General features: G+C 42.5%; 1 protein-coding gene across 1 annotated transcript in view; it reads left to right on the top strand.

The window, feature by feature from the left end:
• Nucleotides 1-16862, top strand: part of LOC138637737 (uncharacterized) — a 383106-nt gene that overhangs the window by 246444 nt on the left and 119800 nt on the right. The window contains exons 37-40 of the mRNA XM_069726649.1: nt 834-977; nt 9131-9354; nt 13772-13910; nt 14006-14126. Of these exons, the coding sequence (XP_069582750.1) occupies nt 834-977; nt 9131-9354; nt 13772-13910; nt 14006-14126 (628 nt within the window). The remainder of the gene's footprint in view (nt 1-833; nt 978-9130; nt 9355-13771; nt 13911-14005; nt 14127-16862) is intronic.

Raw genomic sequence — 16862 nt, 5'->3', positions numbered from 1 at the left:
TTTACAGCTACGAGCCAGCATAAGTACATGTGGGGGTTGCCTCGTTGCTAGGGAATCCCCACATGTAATCAAGCTGGCTAACAGATGTAAATCATTTAGCTACTGCAAGGAAAACTAAATCTCCAAGCACTAAAAAATAGTCGGGGAACACCCTAGCGTGCTTGGGAAATCTCGAGTAACGAGTATATTCGCTCATCACTAATAATGATCACATAGCTTGCAGACATTAAAGAGAAGATCTGTCACTTGCTAAAAAAAATGCCATGTAAAAATCCATGAGCTCCCCTGATTTTGCAGCTCTTTTCCATTTTGCTCTGCGTTGCTCAATTGCAGAGATATTCACATTTGTCTCTTTTAGAGCATAGTATGTGAAATTTCTGATTGCAGTCCAGCTGGGCATTTCTTCAGAGTCTTCTCTGGGGAACATGCTTTCATCCCTCCATTCCAGATGCTGGCAGTCACTGTTCAACAGCTGATGTAGCAGTCTCAGAAGCTGCCAAGCTGTTGTTTGCATTGTCTGGGATGACAGTGAAAGTGCACTCTGCTTAGAGATTACTTTGTAAAAACACCCAGTTGAACTACAACCTGAGATTTCACATACTGCACTACAATGGCCACAGATGTGAATATTTCTGCAATTGAGTGACGCAGCGCTAAACAGAAAAAGCAGCAGAATCATTTGAGCTGGGGTATTTTTTACAAAGTATCTAACAAAATTTTTTTGAGCAAGGTCTTTTTTAATTGCTCTGTGTACTTATTATTGTACTAATTAAATCTGATATTACAAAGTAACGTACTATATTAATGCATACTTTTCCTTTTCACTGACCCAGCTTTGCCTGTGTGACATGAGTGATCAAGAGCGCAGCGTAGCTCATGGAGAACTTGTTGGAGTTCATCTTTTAATGGAGGACATTCTTCAAGAAAAATATAGGTTTAGTTCATTTAATGTAGAGGGAAACCTAGAAACCAAACAGGTACTGAATGATAAAATGTTGCAATGTATTATTATTAATTATTTTAGTTTTTTACTATTATAATTCTGCAGTACTTCTGGATAGGTGCAGGGAGCTGCTTAATCGAAATTACAATATCCTCATTAAATTAAGTCCGATGCTCAACAGCCGGATCGACACGTATAAAATAATTACACTGCTACATTTGTCTTTTAAAGGGAAGGTACCGCGTTTGTAGATCATTAATTAATCAATGTAATGTAGCATAACATGCTGTTATAACCCAGATTTGAATGCATGTAAAACAGATTTCGTGTGATATATGAGTAGAAAGAATGCACTGGGGGCTGACATCTTGGTTTTGCAGCAGTAGTACGTCACTATCAGTGTCAGATTACGGCACCCCATGGACATAGGAGATAATAGACCGGCTCGGACCCTATCTGTAACATTGCAGCAGCATTAGCAGTGAGCTGGGCACGCCTCTGTGGGCTGCACAACTCACTGCTGTAGTGTGACTAGCTGCCATTTTATTAGAGCCCTGTGCTATCTGCTGAGCTCCACTTACTCTCTATCACAGGAGAGAAGAAGCCCTCACTTCTCCTCTGTACTCCAGGCACTGCAGGTTCTGGGCAGACATCCTCTGCTCTCACATGCTGCCGTGTGCTTCCCCCTGCTCTGTCTCCGCCTCCCCACTTGCACAGAGTCCCAGTGATCTCCGGTAAACTGCACTCTCCCCCTGTGTCGCTCTCCCTCTCTGTGCGGCGTGGGGGGGTCTCTGTGCGGCGTGGGGGGGTCTCTGTGCGGCGTGGGGGGGGTCTCTGTGCGGCGTGGGGGGGTCTCTGTGCGGCGTGGGGGGGTCTCTGTGCGGCGTGGGGGGGTCTCTGTGCGGCGTGGGGGGGGTCTCTGTGCGGCGTGGGGGGGGTCTCTGTGCGGCGTGGGGGGGTCTCTGTGCGGCTTGGGGGGGTCTCTGTGCGGCGTGGGGAGGTCTCTGCGGCGTGGGGGGGTCTCTGTGCGGCGTGGGGGGGTCTCTGTGCGGCGTGGGGAGGTCTCTGTGTGGCGTGGGGGGGTCTCTGCGGCGTGGGGAGGTCTCTGTGCGGCGTGGGGGGTCTCTGTGCGGTGTGGGGGGTTGTCTCTGTGCGGCATGGGGAGGTCTCTGTGCGGCGTGGGGAGGTCTCTGTGCAGCGTGGGGGGTCTGTGCGGCGTGGGGAGGTCTCTGTGCGGCGTGGGGGGGTCTCTGTGCGGCGTGGGGGGTCTCTGTGCAGCGTGGGGGTGTCTCTATGCGTGTATGCAAGCATCGTCCGATGGGACTACAAGTCCCATCGGACGATGCCTGCTACAATGACAGTGATTGACACATTAGCCAATTATGGGACAGTAATAGTCCCATCATCCGGCTAATGTGTTGAATGAAAAAAAAAATACTCCATACATACATGCCACATACAATACATTCATACATTACATACATATAGACATACAGTACATTAAACATAGATTTCATACTCACCATTACTTGTCACTTTGTTCCCCGAAGCCAGTGTCATCTGTAAAAAAAAATATTAAAAAAACAAACAACCAATATACTCCCTGTCCGCAGAAATCCACGAGTGTCCCACGACGATCTCCCGTGGAGAGCAGCAGCATCAGATAATGCGACTGCTCTCTAGGGGCTCCAGGAACACAATACCAGCAGGAAGGTATCCTTCCACCACTGTATTCCTCCGCCGCTGTAAAAAAAAAAAGTCCCTAGTCTCACTTTATGCCATTGGTGTATGAGAAATTTTCCCAGGCAGCAATTGCCATAAAGTGAGACCTTGTCCTAAGGTAACCTCTCAGTGATGCACTGCAGGAGCCATTGTCTCCTGTCAGTGTCACTGAGGGTCCTATAGAGCAGTGACATCACCCGATGTCACTGTTCTATAGGGGAGATCGTCGTGGGACACTCGTTATTAATTGGACTACGGCGGACAGGTAGTATACGGTTTATTATTTTACGTTTTTTGCAGGCGCTGAAGTATGGTAAGTATGGTGAAATGAAGAATATTAAAATACTTTTTTCCTAATGTGTGCGTGTTTTTTTTAACCCTTTCTTACTATTGGATTAATAACGGATAGGCGTCTTATTGACGTCTCTCCGTTATTAACCCGGCTTAATGTCACCTTACAATAGCAAGGTGACATTAACCCTTCAGTACCCCATATCCCACCGCTACACGGGAGTGGGAAGAGAGGGGCTAAGTGCCGGAATTGGCGCATCTTACAGATGCGCCATTTCTGGGGCGGCTGCGGACTGGTATTTGTAGCCGGGGGGGGGGGGGGAATATCCATGGCCCCTCTGTAGGCTATGAATATCAGCCTGCAGCTGTCTGCGTAGCCTTTCTGGCTATAAAATATAGGGGGACCCCACACAATTTTTTTTTTTTTGAGGTCCCCTTATTTTAATAGCCAGTAAAGGCTATACAGACAGCTGTGGGCTGATATTCATAGCAGGCTACAGATATTGGCCCCCGGCCGTTGGCTTTCCCCCTCTGGCGCAGAAAATTGCACGGGCGCCCACGCGTTTTTTTTTGTTTTTTTTTAATTCAACCCTCACAAAGGCCTCTTTCACACTTGCGTCGGTACGAGTCCGTCGCTATGCGTCGGGCCGACGTACCGACGCACGTTGTGAAATTTGTGCCCGACGTGGGCAGCGGATGCAGTTTTTCAACACATCCACTGCCCATTCTGAAGTCTAGAAGGAGGGGGCGGAGTTTTGGCAGCGCATGCGCGGTAGAAAATGGCGGACGCGCTGGACAAAAAAAGTTCACTTGAACGTTTTTTCGTGCCGACGGTCCGCCAAAACACGACGGATCCGTTGCACGACGGACGCGACCACGCGACGTGTGACCATCCGTCACGATCTGTCGCTAATACAAGTTTATGGGAAAAAAACGCATCCTGCGAGCACATTTGCAGAATCCGTTTTTTTCCGCCAGATCCGTTTTTTCCACCGGATCCATTTTTTCCCGCCGGATCCATTTTTTTCCGCCGGATCCGTTTTTTCCCGCCGGATCCATTTTTTCCTGCTGGATCCGTTAATTCCCGCCGGATCCGTTTTTTCCCGCCGGATCCATTTTTTTCCACAATTTCCATTTTTTTCTGCCAGATCAGTTTTTTTTTCCATCGGATCCTTTTTTTCCCGCCTGATCCGTTTTTTTCCACAATTTCCTTTTTTTTCTGTCAGATCAGTTTTTTTTTCCATCGGAGCCTTTTTTTTCCCGCCTGATCTGTTTTTTCCCGCCAGATCTGTTTTTTTCCACAATTTCCTTTTTTCTCTGCCAGATCAGTTTTTTTTCCATCGGATCCTTTTTTTCCCGCCTGATCCGTCTTTTCCCGCCAGATCAGTTTTTTCCCGCCGGATCAGTTTTTTTCCACAATTTCCTTTTTTTTCTGCCAGATCAGTTTTTTCTCCATCGGATCCTTTTTTTCCCGCCTGATCCGTTTTTTCCCGCCAGTTCCGTTTTTTCCCGCCGGATCCGTTTTTTCCCACAATTTCCTTTTTTTTCTGCCAGATCAGTATTTTTTTCCATCGGATCCTTTTTTTCCGCCTTATCCGTTTTTTTCCGCCTTATCCGTTTTTTTCCGCCTTATCAGTTTTTTTCCACAATTTCCTTTTTTTCCTGCCAGATCAGTTTTTTTTCCATCGGATCCTTTTTTTCCCGCCTAATCCGTTTTTTTTCCGCCGGATCCGTTTTTTTCCCACAAGTTCCTTTTTTTTCTGCCAGATCATTTTTTCCGTCGGATCCGTTTTTTCACGCCAGATCCGTTTTTTTCCACAATTTACTTTTTTTTCTGCCAGATCAGTTTTTTTTCGCCGGATCCGTTATTTTCTCATTGAGTTGTATTAGCGCCGGATGGCCACACGTTTCATCCTTTTTTGCAGGATCCGTCAAAACAGCTGTTTCCGCCGGACGGAAAACACATACAGAGGAACGGTTGAATCGCGATCTCACCTGCCGCTATTGCGGGCACATGTTGTTTTTTTCTATTAACAGATTGGGCGATTCTGAACGCGGCGATACTAAATATGTGTAGGTTTGATTTTTTTATTGTTTTATTTTTGATGGGGCAAAAGGGGGGTGATTTAAACTTTAAATTTTTTTTTTTTTCATATTTTTAAAAACATTTTTTTTTTACATTTGCCATGCTTCAATAGCCTCCATGGGAAACTAGAAGCTGGCACAACTCGATCGGCTCAGCTACATAGCAGCGATCATCAGATTGCTGCTCCGTAGCTGAATTACAGGCTTACTATGAGCGCCGACCACAGGGTGGCGCTCACAGCAAACCGGCATCAGTAACTATAGAGGTCTCAAGGACCTCTATGGTTACCATCCTGACGCATCGCCAACCCCTGATCATGTGACGGGGGTGGACGATACGCCCATTTCTGGCCGCACGGCTGGAAGCGGTAGTTAAATGCCGCTGTCAGCATTTGACAGCGGCATTTAACAGGTTAATAGCGGCGGGTGAATTGCGATTTCACCTGCCGCTATTGCGCGCACATGTCAGCTGTACAAAACAGCCGACATGTCGTGACTTTGATGTGGGCTCAGCGCCGGAGCCCACATCAAAGGAGACACGACATGCGCAGAACATGTTGCGTTTTTTACTGCGATGCGTTTTTCCCCCAGAAAAAACGCAACATATGCACAAAAATTGCGGAATGCATTATAAATGATGGGATGCATATGTATGCGTTTTTAAATTGTTTTTATCACATTTTTATAGCGAACAAACGCAAAAAAATGCGAAAAATCCTGAACGTGTGCACACAGCCTCAATGTGTATCTCCCCATCACACTCCATATGTGTCTCACTCAACATACTTCACGTCTCTTTCTCTCCCATCAGTCACTCTTAGGCCGGAGACACACACAACGTATAAAAAAAGGTCCGTTTTTGATGGACGAGAATCGCACAAATGTTACCAAAACAGTGATCCGTGTGCAGTGCGAGGATGCGATTTTCTCGCATCCAATGATCCGTGTGACATCCGTATGGCGTCCGTATGGTGAGATTTTCTCACACACTTGCAAAATGAGCAAATAATGGCTGAACCTTTCCTGTCACCTGCGAAATGCCTGAGAATTTCTCGCACATCACACTGATGGTCCGTGTGCTGTGCGATTTTTTTTCTCACCCCCATAGACTTTCATTGGCGATTCTCGGCCAAGATACGCTGAGAATTGCAGCATGCTGCGATTTCACTCGGATCCTGAATACGGCCGAGAGAATATCGGATGATGGGAGCTGCCCCATAGATTAACATTGGGACGAGCGCTATGCGATTTTTTTATCGCATTGCACTCGTCCGTATTACGGTCTAGTATGACCCCGGTCTTAGCCATACAATGCATCTCTCCCCTCCCTCCATAATGCCTGGCTATTCACTGCAGAGCTGGAGCTCCTTCTTATCTTCTTGAGGGATGAGTCCCAGACAGCTCCTAATGCTGCTCCATGCACACCACATGTCTTCACTCTTCTTGGGTCCAGATGCTGCTGAGCCCACTGTGTTCTGCTCCTCTGTAAACAAGCTGTGCCTCTGATGCAGTAACTGCTGGTGATAGCAGGTCACAGGGCAGTCACACACAAAATGGTGCTGCCCTGTGATGCTGCTCTTCATTCTTACTGTTGGGGCAGTAACTGCTGACATCACCATTTCCCTCCCCTTTTGGGTGGTCTAATATCCCTGGGGCAGAGCTGCTAAATCTTACTATAGCTGCTTGAGGTCTAAAACGGAAAATGCTCCCCCTAGTGGTAAATATGTATATTTGTAGAAAAATATATAATATTTTTCATATAGAAATGTTTGCAAACAGTGCAAACATTGCATTAATACATTTTAATTACTATTTTAAGCTTAATTTCACAAAAAAACAAAATACGAGAAAACTGGTGGCACCTTCCCTTTAATGGTGATTTCAGGCAATCCAGTTGTGTGGGGCAATTTCACAATATATTGTGATTCTCACCTTTTCAAAGATGGTTCTCTGCATATTTTTGTGAATTAGACTAGTCCAAGACACATCTGCTACAAGCGAACCAATTCTGATCTGTCTCTTCATAGCACAGCCTCCGAGGCATGACTGAGATCCATGAAACTCCATTACACTGTCCTCCCGGTACTTTGAATCCTGTGGCTGCTTGTGGTCACCATGACTTTTGAAGTCTGTCAGATGCACTTCTTCCCCAGTAGCAGGTGTGCACCTCAGACAGTCTATCAGACACAAGCATGCATTGGTGAATACATAGCAAAACACTTCTTTCATTCTAGGGTGCGCCCTTGCTCCAAGGGAAGAATTGCCTGTCTGCAAAACTTCTAGGACAAACACAAAGTGACCGCAAATCATTAGCAGTAGGCAAAGATCCACTGCACATACCCTAAGTCATGGTCTTGACGAGCAGCCGTGAGATTCAAAGTTCCAGGAGGACAGTGAAGGGAGGATCAAGTACTGTGGAAAAAAATGCTACAAAATAGAAATGGTCATTTTTTTATCAATTCACAAAGTGCAAACTGATTTAACATAAGAGAAATCTAAATCAAATCAATAATTGAAAGAGCACCATTCACCTTCCAAACAGCAACAATTCTTATAAAAACACTTGCAAAAAGTCAGGGATTTTTTTAGGACAGTGTATGAGTAACCAATTATACCAAACAGGAGACAGTGATCTTTATTTTCACCCGTTCAAACAGAAACAGCTATGTTAGAGACTTAAAACGAAGTGAGAAAGTGCTAAACTTGGCTAGAATGGTGAGGTTGTGGAAGACAGTTTCAGGTCAGTGGTCTTACTACTGAGCACAATAACAAGACACAAGATACTGCACCAGCAAGGTCTTTCCCAGGTAAAGATGTGAAAGCAGACTAGAGTTGCAAGTTGTACTGTTCAAGGTAGTTTCAAGATGCACCAAGAAGTGGGCAACATTGAAGACTTTAGACAAAGTAGTTGGCCAAGGAATCTTACTGCAGCAGATGAAAGATACGGTACATCATGCTTACTTCCCGTTGAAATGAGAAGATGTCCAGCAGTGCCATGTGCTCAGAACTGGCAGCAACCATTGCAACCAAGCTACACCCATCTACTGCTCGGTTATGTTTGGCTAGATGTTATCTTCTTGGAAATATTAAGCCAAACAGCCATTTTACATGGAAAACACGGCCAACTGTGCAAAAAGTATCCATCATGTGATACCATAAAGAAGGCATTTTGATTAACTCCAAATTTATTGTGCAGCACGACAATGCCTCTAAACATACAGCCAGAACAAACATAAAGAGGAACAAGGAGTACTGGAAGTAATGATATGGCTAACACGGAGCCCTGATACTAACATCATTGAGTTTGTCTGTCATTGAATAAAAGACAGAAGGTTTATATCCACTCAAGATCTGTGGTTAATTCTCCAAAATGTTTGGAACAACCTCTCTGCCAAGTTCCTTCAAAAACTGAATTTAAAATGGCATAACTTCATCAATGTACACTTGCACACATGGTGTGGGCTTACCAAATACTGATTTAATGTAGATTTCTTTTTTGTTCATTTACTTTGCATTTTGTTAAGTGATAAAAAATAAACTATTAACACTTCTATTTTGGAAAGCATTCTTACTATGCAGAATTTTTTCCATACCTGCCTGAAACTTTTGTACTGCACTGTTTATATGGTAAAGAGAGGTTATTTCTTCTTTCAATTTACTCTTGGGATTCTGGGATTGAACTACTATATTAAAAGGGAATCTATCAGCTGGTTTTTGCTATCCCATTTGACAGCAGAATGATTTAGGGGCTGTGACCCTGATTCAGGCTATGTATGACTTACTGGGCTGCTTGCTGCCGTTTTGATAAAAGTGCTGTTTTATCTGCTACAGATCTCCCAGTTGTCTGAATGCTGAGCTCTGTATAACGCCGCCCACACCACTGATTTGAACCTCCACTGTGCATAGGCAGAAAAATACCAAACAATGGTGATTATATAGAGCTCATGAATTTGGAGCACTACATGGCAGCAGGTTTACTAGGTGGCAAAAACCTGGTAACACATTCCCTTTAAAAAATATTTAGATTTTTAACTGACTTATAAGTGCAATATATTCTGTAGACTTTTTAAATGTTTGATCTATCTATAGCTACAAACCGAACTATTTCCTTTGGGAGAAAAACAGTCATTGAAGATAGAATCAAAACTGGAATCAGAAGCTCAAGACCCTGTTTCGGAATCCACTTTGCTGAAATCCTTTTTAATCTTATGGAAACAGCTGGAATATTTTAAAGAGCAATGGGGAAAACATAAACTTCAAGTGGAAGAAATTGATACTGTGGGTCTGTATAGACAGTTTTGTGAACTCTACAGGTAAGTATAACACACATTGAGTTATTTTACAATTATACCACATATATGGCATTTAAATACTGACAGAAATGTCTGGAGCAGAGGTCCCCAACCTTTCTGACCTTGAGAGCCACGTTCAGCTCTGAGAAAGGGTCGTGAGCCACATCCAGCTTGCGCCTTTCTCTCACAGTAGTGGCAACCAAAACCCCCATCACGGATATAATGATAACCAAAACTTTTCCACAGAAATCACCCCAAAGCAGAATACCAAGATCCAGGGGTTCCCACAATACCACATTCAGTATTTTACCATCAAGCTCTCCAAACACACTGTCGCAACCAGCTTCAAGCACCTCATCTGACAGGTTGCATCATCCTGTCTCCAAGTACCATTATTACATTATCTCTAAACCTCAAGGACAGAATATGTGCATCCAGATCTGCTCTAGTCCTGTGCTAGACCTGGAGCTAATGCACCAAGCTGGTGGACAGCCACAAGCCACAATTCTTGGGACTGTAAGCCACATGTGGCTCCCGAGCTACAGATTGAGGACCCCAAGCCCAGAGACTGGTGGACATTTATAAAAGGTTTCTTTACACCAGATTAGTAAAAAAAAAATCACATCTCTCAACCCTAGAACGCGTACCTGGGGCCTCGCAGGCCTGCTAGGTTACTTGTTTTCTATTATCTGTAAAACTACATTAGTTAGAATTTTGAAACTCAAGGTAATCCTCAGGTATATAGTTGTTAGTAATATCCAGTTGTTCATATATTTTTATGTTATAGGCATCTCGTATAGCAACGCTTTTTTTGTGACTACCCCAGATTCACGTACCTGGGGCCTTTGAGGCCTGCTTTGGTTTACATGTACTCCTCAGTCTTTTTGTCTGTACTGTTGTTGGGGAAGAACTTATGACTCAGTCTTTATGACTATTGGTGGATGGCTGTTGCGGGGAAGAGTGTGGATTCTGCCTGACATGGTAATGTGATCCTGGAAGGGAGTTTCCCCTCACAAAGTAACGTGATTATAATGTCAGTACAGGTCCTTTAGTCCTAAATCCTAGTTGCTGGAGAGACTTTGGAGGAAGAAGTCAGCTTTCTGAGCTCCAAAACCAGAGGCTTCTACTGCACTTACAAGAAAGTGATCTGTTGAAGGTAAGAGTAGGGGGGCTGTACTTTACCCTAAGCACACAAACACTAACAAAGTCTTAGCGCACACAGTGTATAGTGCACAAGCCTGATTGTAATCTTTATTTTTTACTTTTCATTTTAGTTTACTCACATCTAAGATTACAATGGCACAGTCTACACCAAGGGGATTGACTGTCCAAGAAATTGAGGTGATTATTTTCAATAGTGATGAAGACAATGACATTTCTTTGTCGGATGAAGAGTATATTCCACCAGCTAATGTATCAACTTCATCGTCCAGCGATTCCTCAGATGATGAAGAAGTAATGGATCCAGCAGAATGTGCAAGTAGAACATCTAAAACAAATGTTTTTTGGAACAGTACTGCTGTGGCTCATGCACGCACCCCATCACATAACATTATTAGAGTTCCTAAAGGAGCTGTCGGAATTTCCCAATTCATGTCCAAAAAAGATGTTTTCAGTAAATTTGTTTCAGATGATATTGCAGATGAGGTAGTTTTGTGTACGAATGTGGAAGGTAAACGTATTGCTTCGGAAAAAAAAAAAACTTGGAAAAATTTAACTAAAGAGGAACTATATGCCTATATTGGCCTTGCTCTTCTGGCAGGGTCGACTAAATCATATGATGTGCCAATCAGAGAGTTATTTCTGAACCCATTTGCAGATCCACATTACAAAGCCACTATGTCTGTAGATAGATTTGAGGCTATTCAGAGATGCATTCGTTTTGATGAAAAGAGAACTCGGCCTGTGAGGTTGGCAACCGATAAATTAGCGCCTATTAGCTATATATGGAATCTTTTTGTCAAGAACTGTTACAAACTTTACAATTCTAGCGAATATGTGACAGTGGACGAACAACTTCTTGCCTTTAGGGGATGTTGCAAATTTATCCAATATATGCCCAGTAAGCCAGCTAAATACGGCATAAAAATTTTCTGGATGTGCGATTCAGCAACTTATTATGGGATGAATGGCATGATTTACTGTGAAAAGAAGCTGACGCTCCAGTCCAGAAAGATCTATGTTCCAACATTGTGAAAACAGTAGCTTTACCAATTTTCCATTCTGGAAAAAATATCACTATGGATAATTATTTTACTAATTTAGAACTGGCCAATTTTTTGCTTCAGAAACAACTAACACTTGTTGGAGACCAAACTGCCGCGAAATTCCACCAATAATGAAGCACAATGCACAGCGACCAATCTACGAGAGTGTATTCGGTTTCTGCAATGAGGCAACAATGGTGTCCTATAAAGCCAAGAAAGAAAAATCTGTGATATTACTGAGCACAATGCATCATGATGAAAGTATTGACACCAATGACAGGAAACAAAAACCTGAAATTATACTTCATTATAATAAGACAAAAGGAAGTGTCGACAAGATGGACGAAATGATTACTGAATATTCGTGTAAAAGGCAGACTATACGTTGGCCTGTTGCCCTTTTTTCCAATATCCTTGATGTGTCAGCCCTCAATAGCTATATTGTTTATTGTCAAACTAATCCAGAATTCCATGCCAACAGGAAGGACAATAGACGTATATTTTTGACAGAACTTTGTTATGAACTTTTGATGCCTACTATGCTAGAGAGAAGCAGCACAAAATGCTTATCAAGGCAAATTACAGAGGCAATGATCCGATGTGGAATATGCTTTCAGGAACAGCCAGAGCAAAGAGAAAAAAAAAGAAAGCGCTGCTATATTTGTCCAGCAAAGAAAGAAAGAAAATCAGAGCGTTTCTGTTCTACTTGCGGACAAAATGTATGCAGGGAACATTCTGAAGAAAAAATAATATGCAAGAATTGTCGGGGGAATATGTAAAGTGGAAAATAAATATTCCTGCACCAAGTTTGCTACAGACTTTATATAAAAACTTTTTATAAGAAAAAATGTATCCATCATAAAAAATAGTACTGAGTGAATATATTGGGCGTGCCCGTTTAGTTACATTTTTGTTGTTTTATGTACATAATTTTTTTTTGGAATTATACACATCTTAGGCTATGTTCCAAGTAGCGCTGGGGTTCACCAGAATGGGATCCATAATGGATCTGACCTCCTGGTAACTCCAGCTAAGGCTGATGGAATGCCGGGATTCCATTACGGATCCCCTCCTGGTGGACCCCAGCGCTGGTGGGAATGCATCCTTACTTTGCAAATTTAAAATAAACTTTGAAAAGTATTTTTATTTGAGTTATTCCATGTTATTTGCACACAGGCCTAAAAGGCCCCAGGTACGTGAATATGGGGTAGTCACAAAAAAAGCGTTGCTATACGAAATGCCTATAACACAAAAATATACGAACAACTGGAAATTACTAAAAACTATATAGCTGAGGAATACCTAGAGTTTCAAAATTGTAACTAAAGTAGTTTTACAGAAAATAATAAAAAAGTAACCTGACAGGCCTGCGAGGCCCCAGGTACGCGTTCTACCAGCCTTAGCCGGGGTCACCAGGAGGTCAGATCCATTACGAAATCCCGTCCAGGCGGACCCCAGAGCTAGTGGGAATGCATGCTTACTTTCAAATAACTTTGAAAAAAAATTTTTTTTGAGTTATTCCATGTTATTTGAAAACAGGCCTCAAGGCCCCAGGTACGTAAAAGTGTAGATTTCTATGGTCACGCATTCTAGGGTTAAACTATTCAGCATGCAGTGCTACTAACATTTTTGACTACTTTTTTCTCCATCAGTAAGAATTTAACCCTTTACTGTTTCCTTTGCCCCGAGGGACCTAAGCTGGGTATACATTCAGGTGACCAATTTTTAAGTACTTGTCATTTACAGGATGTCAACTTTATAAATAAAAGACATTGCAGATTGATCTCTGGCCTCCTCAGGACTTCTATTAATGTAATTCAGAACTTACTTTTGGCATGAACAACTGTTAAGGGACTGAATTTGACAGTGAGCAAACACCTCAGATCAACTTTCCATAGACGTCTGACTTAGACCGTTGTCTGTCTTACTTGAGTTAATAATAAATTCTAACAATTGGAAGAAAATTGTCTACATTTGACAACTTTCTATTGTATGCTCAGCTTTATATGCAGACTGTGACTGCTGTATTGATTATCATTATAGTTGTCATACTTGTTCTAAATAAATACCGCTATCATCATCAGTAACCACTAAGAAAAATTGAAATCGAGCTCTCAGTCCATTAAATCTGGTTTCCATTATTTGAAACAAATATGCACGTTCAAGAGATTCCACTTGACAGAAGAGAGCATGAAGTCTGCTTAACGTTTGGCACTTTGTATTTATTGTAGAGATGAAATATTTTATCCCACCATGAAAGCCCTTGCTTGGCAAATGGGCAAAGAAGAGGAATTTGAAGGACTCACACTTAGGTCTCAGCTTGTGCTTCCTCCTAAGGGAGCTTCGGAGATAGAAGTTAGAGTTCGTCAGGTAAGAATATGACATATGCATATTTAATTACAGTGTTGCCATACCAGTAAAATAATAATACTGGAATATTCATACTTGAGTCTTGTTTATCACAGCTTCAGAAAATGATGGAAAGCTTTGAAAGTGACATGATTTATGATGTGCAAAGAAAAATTGCCAAGGAGATGACACTGGTGATATCCGAAAGAACAAGAGAAGGAAGAGGAGTTCCAACGGGTAAAATCTATAAACAGTGTTTCTGATTCCTGAGGTCCTATCCTCTATTCCTAATGATTCTAAAAAAGTGTAATTAGATTTTTATTGAGTAACGATGACATGAAAATGTGTGGCACTATTCAGGACTGGTTTTAGATAAAGTGGTGCCAAGGGCAAAGTTTAAATTGGGTCCCCAAATGCTAATATTTTGCACCATCACAAAAACATTTAGGTTGCATTAAATGCGCAGGATGCGGATACAATTGGCAGAGTGACCTAGAGCCAGTGCTGGCACCATGGCCCCCCTTATTCAGGGGCCTCATTCCTTGTGTTGGCAGGATTTGCCCACAGAGGACACCACAAGTCTTCAGCTCCACCTTGAGACCTTCCTCTTCAAACATACAACACAGAGAAAAAAAACAGTGGCTGCACATTTAACTTCCCAGCCACACCCTTCAGGTAGAGATATGGTGAGTAGGCGTCCCATCCATCTTTCACCTACTCACCAAAAACCCAGTCCCCTGTCATGGATGGTTAACCCTTTCAGCACTTAGCATGTTGGAGACAAACTTATGGGTTTAGATCACGGAAGAAAGCAATCTTTGTGACACACATCTCCCCTCACATACAGTGCCATTCACCCTGTCACAGTGTATAGTCTAGTCTTATTATTTCACATAGGAATTTATTTCTGTATAATGAATACACTGGGTCACCAGACAATATTCCTGTTTTGTGTCATCCAGACAGTAATTACAGGAGGTAGCCCTGTCAGAGATTACAAGCAGTGATTTAACGACTGCTCAGATCTTCGGTGCTGGTCAAAGCTGTATGTGGCTGTGAAACCTGATCCTGCATGGACCAACACCAGAGTCTGGGGATTGAAGTGAGTAAATCACTGCTCCTAATCTGACAGATCTGCTTGTCATTTCTGGACAAGGCTCACCTGCTCTTGCAAGAGCATAGTCCGGGAGAAGCTGCAGGAGGCAAACAAATGGAGCTGTGCCCCGAATCATAGTGCCTAGTGATGCCCCTGACAGTTCGCCACTGGATGGCGGCCCCTGGGCATTTGCCTAATTTGCCTGCCCCTAATGCCGGCCTTGACACTATTCCCTCATATTTCCTCCAGACCTCGCTGATTGTCACTACTTGTGTAACTAATATTTAACCTCTCTTTTTCTTCCGCTATCTTTCCCTCCTCTTTCAAATATGCCATCATAACCTTATTACTTAAAAAAGTTTCTTGACCCATTTTAGTAATTACAGATCCAACTTTAATTTACCTATTATATCTCATTTCCTGGAACGCTTGGAAGCCTCTTGCATAATCTGCTATATTTCTTCTAACTCTACTCCTCTTGACCCTTTACAATCTGAATTCCAGACTCTATACTCAACAGAAGCTTCCCTTAATAATATCTCTAACAATCTAGTAACAGCTTAATCAAATGGCAACTATTATGTCTGCTAAAGCACATTCACATGGGTAATGTACAAACCAGGAAGAAAAACACCTAAACCTGACAGGTCCCTGTTCAGACTAGGAAAACCTTTCTCTGACCCTGGTCTGTCCCTTCCTTACTACGAAGGTTGGTACCCTAAGATGACATAATGGCGCCCCCACTTGACGGTGGCTTACCCTGAATATCCTTAGCAGCTCCTAGGGATCACTTGAGTAGCAGTTCCCTAAGCAGTGAAAGAAATCACACCGAAAACTACTGCAGCCAACACAAACTACAGCAGTTAATGAATCCGACAAAGTATCACGAGCAGGAAACACCAGTAGGGGATGGTATTTAAAGCTACACCTGAAAGGTAACAGGACAGACAAACAGAGTAAATGGAAAATACCTGTTACCCAAAACCAACAGAAGCAAAGATAACAGAACTAAAACACCCAAAGAAAAGGTGTATCTGTTGTGACTCAGCGAAAAGAGAAGCCGACCACAGAACACAGAATCAAGGGTTCGAAACCAGAAGCATGACAGCAACTACGTTCTCGTGATTTGTCGACATCTTTCTGCAGTGGTTGATGCCATGGATCACCAACTCCTTAACATTGTATTGGCATTAAGGATGCTACTCACTATTGGTTCTCCTTCTACCTCTCTTACCTCCTTTTCAATGTGTTATTTGCTGGCTCTTCATCTTCTACTCTCCACCTTACAATTGGGGTTCCTCAAGGTTTAGTCATTTTCTCTCTACAACAGACCCTTATTTGACAAGCCAAGAGCAGATTTAGCTTTTTGTGCCATCTCTATGCTGACAGTACCCGATTATATAATTCTCCTTATAGTACACTTGCAATACTACAAAATATCAGTGTTTGCCTTATTTCCCTAATATCAAGTCCTATCTCTGTCTGAATCTGATTCTTTCCAAAACTGAAGGTTTTTTTTGCCTTTTCACCCTCTTGTAAACTACCTAAACTTGACATTTTCATTCCTGTGACTGATGCTACCATAACTCCAAGGTATCGTACTCACTGACTTTGGGATATATTTGACTCAGATCTACTTACATCCAATTAGTCAATTTTGTTATTCACTTTTATCAACTGCACCTAAAAACATCTCAAAAGATTTCCCTTTCATTGCCTTCAAAACTGCAAAAATTATTACAGTTGCTCTGATTTATTCTTATCTTTATTACCTCAATTCAGCAATTTACTACTAATTTGTCTTCCTATCAATAAACTCTCACTTCAGCCATGAATGCATCTGCCAGGCCCACATTTTTGTCCAATTTGTCGATGCC

The sequence above is a fragment of the Ranitomeya imitator genome, chromosome 5 (genome assembly GCF_032444005.1).
Source record: "Ranitomeya imitator isolate aRanImi1 chromosome 5, aRanImi1.pri, whole genome shotgun sequence".
In the NCBI taxonomy this organism is placed as follows: Eukaryota; Metazoa; Chordata; class Amphibia; order Anura; family Dendrobatidae; genus Ranitomeya; species Ranitomeya imitator.
This window is presented reverse-complemented; position numbering and strand designations above follow the sequence as displayed.